Source organism: Pyrus communis, chromosome 16, assembly GCF_963583255.1.
Source record: "Pyrus communis chromosome 16, drPyrComm1.1, whole genome shotgun sequence".
In the NCBI taxonomy this organism is placed as follows: domain Eukaryota; kingdom Viridiplantae; phylum Streptophyta; class Magnoliopsida; order Rosales; family Rosaceae; genus Pyrus; species Pyrus communis.
The window spans coordinates 14,287,661-14,293,644 of record NC_084818.1 but is presented as its reverse complement, the minus strand read 5'-3'; the positions used below and the strand labels follow the sequence as shown (position 1 = coordinate 14,293,644).

The 5,984-nt window shown below is 40.9% G+C and overlaps 1 protein-coding gene across 1 annotated transcript; it reads right to left on the bottom strand.

The window, feature by feature from the left end:
* Nucleotides 1–283: 283 nt before the first annotated feature.
* LOC137719858 (uncharacterized) lies at nucleotides 284–691 on the bottom strand. Its single transcript, XM_068458858.1, has one exon. It carries the CDS (start codon nucleotides 689–691, stop codon nucleotides 284–286), a length of 408 nt encoding a protein of 135 aa, XP_068314959.1.
* Between the last annotated feature and the right edge of the window lie 5,293 nt (nucleotides 692–5,984).

Here is a 5,984-nt window from a genome sequence, read left to right as displayed (position 1 = left end):
ATGGAATGCACAGTACTTTGTCTGGTCCATCTTGGAGGTACCTCCCATCATGGGTTGCGGCATCTTGAACCACGGCTTATCCTTAAGGTCAAGAATGATCTGGTTGATCGAGACTAGGAACTTGGTGTACGTCTTGGGATCTGAGCTTCCATTCGCCCAAGATTGATCCCTGCATCTACTTCCTGGCTTGTTTTTGTCATTGAGCGGTTTATCGCTCACCTTCTTCTAAGTTTGCTCAACATCTTTGCACAGCTGCTCAGACGGCTTTTGGAAGCGCTTGGCTTCATCCTATATGGAATGTTTTTGTGCCAAAGTATAAGAATCTGCCAGGGTTAAGTTCTAGCCTATGATCAGCTCTCCGAAAAGTGGGTGATCTACTGGGAGCCTCTTTACAGAAGGCTGAGCTTACAATGCTATCATCGCATCTGATGATTTTTTCCTTCTCTACTTTGAACCTCTTGATGTACATGCAAAATGACTCATTCAGTTCCTTCTTCATGTTGAAGAGGTGGTCAGACTTCTTCTTGATCGAGTTGTAGGACGAATATTCCTTAGTGAAAACCAAGGAAAGTTCGCTGAAGTTCCGAATTGAGCATGGCGGCAGGGTATGGAACCAACCTTGGGTCTCGCGTTGGAGCGTCGTGGTAAAGATCTTGCACATGAGAGCGTCATTGTTGCCGTAGAGGGTCATGGCGCTTCGGTAGTGCATCAGGTGTTTGTTCGGATTTTCATCTCCTTTGAACAAGGTGAAATATGGCAAGCTAAACTTCTATGATGGCTCCGCCTGCTCAATCTCGTCTGTAAACAGTGCCCTGTTCATGTTGGCCACGTCTCTAAGAAAGGCATCGTCAGTAATCTCAATGTGCTGGAATCCACACAGTTGCTTTGCTATGAGCTTTTGTACTTCCTCTTGGACTGCCCCCGATATTAACTTGTTGGTCCATGTTGCTCTTCAGCATGTCATGTTCGTCTGTGCAGCCATCGCGGTGCACATGGTTCATTCTGTGATGCTTACCTTCACGCTTGGTTGGGGCTGCAAGTGGAACTTGAGCTAAACTGCTCTCGTGCTCCCTTTGGTCCATCATATGGCTATCTACGGTGCCTCGCAAGAGGATCTTCTTGGAATGTCCTAAGTGCTTATAGGAGTGTGGACCCAACCTCAAATACGCACTGACTCGTGAGCCGAGTTGAGAATAAACATTTCTCTATGTACTAAGGCGGGAGAAAATGTTTTCCTGACAGCTTAAATAAGAGTGCACACTACCCGAACACATGGTTTGTAACGAGCTGAACGGCTCTTTGCCGAGATGTCGCTAGAATAAGTCACGTTATTCTGTCCTTATTCTACTTTGGGACACCTCATCTGGGCACGTGCTGTGTCTCGATGCGCTCAAGAAGTTGGTTCACCAAGGTGGTCTGCAGTGTAAGGGCACTTATCAAATTGGCGACCTTGTGGGGCAGGTGGTGCTTGCCATATGGATTAGAAAAGTCTGGATAATGGGCATCTCCATGTGTAGTGGACTGTATATACAAAGCTTAAGCCCAGAGCAGGCATTCTTGCATAAAAGTGGGGTGAAATAACCCTGGGTCGATCATGGGACCGATCGTCGAAATTTGGATTGCCGGAAGTAGCCTCAGATTGGATTGAGCAGAGGGCCGAGTTGTTAAAACAGGTTGTGGGGTAGGCCAACCCAGCTGGGTGGTTATAGCGTGCGTGGGTGCATGCTGGGGTTAATCGTGGACTGGCTGATGTTGGGCCTACGTTATGCATTGGGACGCTACTTGCTCATCTCGAGCTTGGGCTCGGTTTGTAGTGGGTTGGGCTCGACTGACAGCAAGCTGGGCCTGAGTCGCCTACCTGTGGGTTGCTCCTGCTGGCTGGGCCAGCTATGTTGGGTTCCCGTGGGCCTGGGCTTGCTAGATGGTAGCTACGGCTGCTGTAGTGGGCTTGGCCTCATGCCCTGGGCCTGTTGTGGGCCTCCTGGCCTTGGGCCATGGGCTCCTGTGCAGCACAGTGGGTTGCTGTAGCATACGTTTAGGCTCTGGCTTGGGCTGTTGCGGCTGCGGTAATCATTGTCGTGGGCTGCGATAGTGGTGTGGCTTCGCGACGATGAGGCTCCTCCTGTCATCGCATTAAGTCTTGAGGATCGCCATCTCGGGGCTATGTCATCGTCTCCACTTACCAGTCTGAATCCTTGTACGTACGGGGTTCCATTCGTAATGGTTTCTGAATTTCCTACCATTGTATCCCTTTCTCTAGGAATTGATCAAGAAACTTTTCTAGGAAAAATTAATTGATACAACATGTGAGAAATTCAACGTAACCGAAAATTCAAGAAACCAAATGCAAGAGGCTTCTTCGAGTATTTAAATTGGCTCTCAATGAAAGCACCAATTTGTTGATGCAAATTTCCACCGTCTCTTGCTTTGACGAAAATGCACCTACAAAACAATCAACACCTTTGATCAAGGACCTAAGCCTCACACGCCCACAAGGTGGGGGGGTGGTTAGGCCAATGGATCTCCGATGCTTAAGTTAGTTTCTTTGAGAACAGTAAAGATTTTAAGGCTTTTTAGGGTAGCAAAAGCTTACCGAAATTTGGTATAATAAGGGGTATATATAGGGGAGTGGCTGGCCATGGTGTTAGGGTTTTACCCTACCCATGGCGGCATCCTATTGGCCAAGGTTTTATGGAGAAATATTCTTAAGATATTAAATAGGAAATAATATCTTGAGATAATAGAGTAATTATCCCTAATTGATTTAAATAGGGATTATTTACTTGAATGAAGTCAATCTTCAATTGGGAATGTATTAAAGATAGGATTTGGGTAATTAATCCTTATCTTTAATGCTTTGATTTTTCCTTACCATGGGCAGGTGAGCTATGGGCATTCGTATTCAGCTATTAGAACCTTCAGGGGTGTGAGTTGCTCGTGTATCTGAGGAGTATGCCCATTTAATGAGGGCAGTCTTGTCTTTCTTGAGTAAAAGTCCATGTGTCGTCTCTAGAATTTTTGGAATTATTTTAGGGTCCATAGTCTTCTTTCCCAAATGGATGGAAAGCTGCAATTTTCCCCAAATCAAAATAGAACCCATTTACAAAATATGAAATTGAACCCTTAAAATCAAATGAAATCGCATGAATAATTAGAAAGATTGGAAATCGGAAGGGAGAGGAATGGTGCGTGCCTTTGGAGTTACAATTGTTAACAATTAAGAGAAAATGAGAAAGAGAGAGAGAGAGAGAGATTGCAAGAGAGAAAATGGGAGAGAAAGGAAGAGAGCCAAGATGCGGCAACTGTAGGTGATATGTGTCACATCCCGTCTTAAACTTTATTTTATTTTATCCTCCGATTATAAAATTATGAAAATGCCCTTAATAGGTTAACAAAAAATCCTACGTGTACATCTGAGTTCTTTTCACCTTTAATTATTTTCTCGTCTTATTTAAATATTACTTGTCCTTACGAACATGTGAGTGTGAACGAGAAGTAAATCGGACATACATCGAATGTTTTACACACATTTCACGTAGATGGGCAAAATGGTATGCACCATAGAGACTATGGTACTATTGGTTTACTTGTTGGCCTTGTTCAACAAGTGAGCAAGACTAGCCCATTTATCAGAGAAGTGTTAACATGCAGGCTAGCCGAGGCAACCAGGGCCAAGGGAATCAGAATTGAGGAAGCAGAGGAACAGGCGGTGCAGGAGGACAACAAATTCATGATTGTGTCAACAATATCAACCACCAGGATGCTCAGAACATTTCTCACTTGACCATTGGTACGTTAAACACCTTGGTCCTTTGCTGGAGTTTTCATTGATCCAGGTGCCACCTATTCTGTCATATAATCTTTGTTTGCTCAAATGGCTCAACTACGAGGTACAGTTGTCAACTACAATATGGGAACTGCAATGCCACGAGGCAAAATCTGTTACGTTTAGTAGCAATACAGAGGATGCCCCGTTCTCATTGCTAATCAGATGATGCCAATCTCATTCTGTTGGATATTGTGGACTTCGACATGATCTCAAGGATGGATTGACTGCATCAAAATCATGCCTTGGTAGACTGTCGACAAAGAGTGGTCACTTTCCGATGACCAGGCATGATGTAGTCACATAGGCAAACATAGGAAACTCAAGCACGAATTAATCTCCGTCATAAAGACAAAACTAATGCTGAGAAAAGGTTGTGAAGGCTTCTTAGGTCATGTCGTAGTGGAAGAAGGCAATCCGGTATGACTTGAAGATGTGCATGTATTCAACCAAATGTTTTTCCGAAGATTTACCTATGATAGCCCCAAATCGAGAAGTGGAATTCACCATCGACCTACTTCTTGGTATCTCTCTTGCACGAATTAATCGCCTTTTGTCTGTCTTAGCTTTTTGTGTACGGCTCTCTTTCCTTGTATGTTTTCTCTGGGCCGGGCTCTCTTTTAATGATAAGCAGCTATATTCGGACCAAAAAAATGGATTTTAATTAATTATCTTCCATTTTAAGTTAGTTGAAACCTGTTTTGGATCAGACAATTAAAATCGTTCATTCATTCATTCTATTTATATACAAAACTCCACAGTCTTTGCTCCTAAAATCTAAACCTCCTCAGTGTGTAATAAACGTATATCAAGACTAGGTATGTTATGGAAATGTTCTTTTAAGGGATTAGTTACATGTTAGTTATCATATACATATAATATCAGTTTAAAATTTTCACAAGATGATGAACTTTTAGTTAAATTTATATTATGAACTAACAATTTAATAAACTTAGGTTCAACATAACTCATCACAATCGTCACCAATATCACCGATATTATCACAACTTTAATAACATATTATTAGACGTAGAGTTTTATTACAAAAGATTGGCCAGTGACCATAGAAGTGAACATCTCACACTTCATTTCTTTTGGTCAATAAAATGTCTTCTTATAGTGTTTTTGAACTAAATGATCACGAACACGTGTCATACTATCATGCAATAGAACAAACTGTTATTATCATTGTTTATACTAAATGTTGGATTAACTTAATTATGTGGGATAGCAAATTACATAAACACACGATCTATTGTGGTTCATCTGAATTTGGATTACGTCCACACTGAAGTTGTTTTTTTGTTTTCCATGTATAAAATGAGGAGGATGGCATTGGCAGAGCTACACTCACAGCTAAGGTGTGATGTAGCCTAGGTAAGTTTTTTGCGTATTTCTACTATATTAGGTTATTGGCATATCAATTCGGTTACTGCAGCCTATTGCCATCATATAGAGCCCATTCAATTCCACTATTATCATATGTATGTAGTGCATCATAAGTAATAAATAATATTTTAACCAACTTGATATATCTATTTTCTTTTTAAAAAAAATTAGAGTGCTGGTTTTTTTTTACACCTTTTTGTGGATTAATAGAGGGCCAAAATGAAACTTTAACCATAATTCAACAAATTATACACCAAATAATTTGATTGTATCAGAAAAGTCAGAGATTCAGATGTCGCCATGAAATGGAGTTCAAGTGAGCATGGGACAAACCCAAAAACCCAAAGTGATGAATGTGAAACCCTAACTTCAAAGAAATCTAAGTATAATTTGGTCTTAGATCATGTGTAAAGTAGGCACCATTCTGATCACTGTCAGAAAATGTGTTAGAACCTTTATAAAATAAACTTGAGCACATGCACGGTAAACAAAATTTGTATTAGACTCCCACCCAGGCAACGTGGAAGTCGAATATCATATTTCAGAAGTACTCCACCAAATCGGCGCCTTATTAAAATAAATTATTTACATGATTGAAATATAAAGTGGTACATTATATGTTAAAATATAAGTAGACACAGTATTAGTGTATTTCACTTTATAATATAATTAAATGTTAAATTAGTAAGTCGATAGGTTTGAACCAACATCGTAGTACAAGAATAGCATTCATTTTCACTTTTATTGTAGAGAATTACTTTGTTTAAAA

Excerpts from the sequence above, each read along its gene's own strand:
- LOC137719858 (XM_068458858.1), bottom strand. The coding sequence starts at position 691 with ATGACCCTCTACGGCAACAATGACGCTCTCATGTGCAAGATCTTTACC.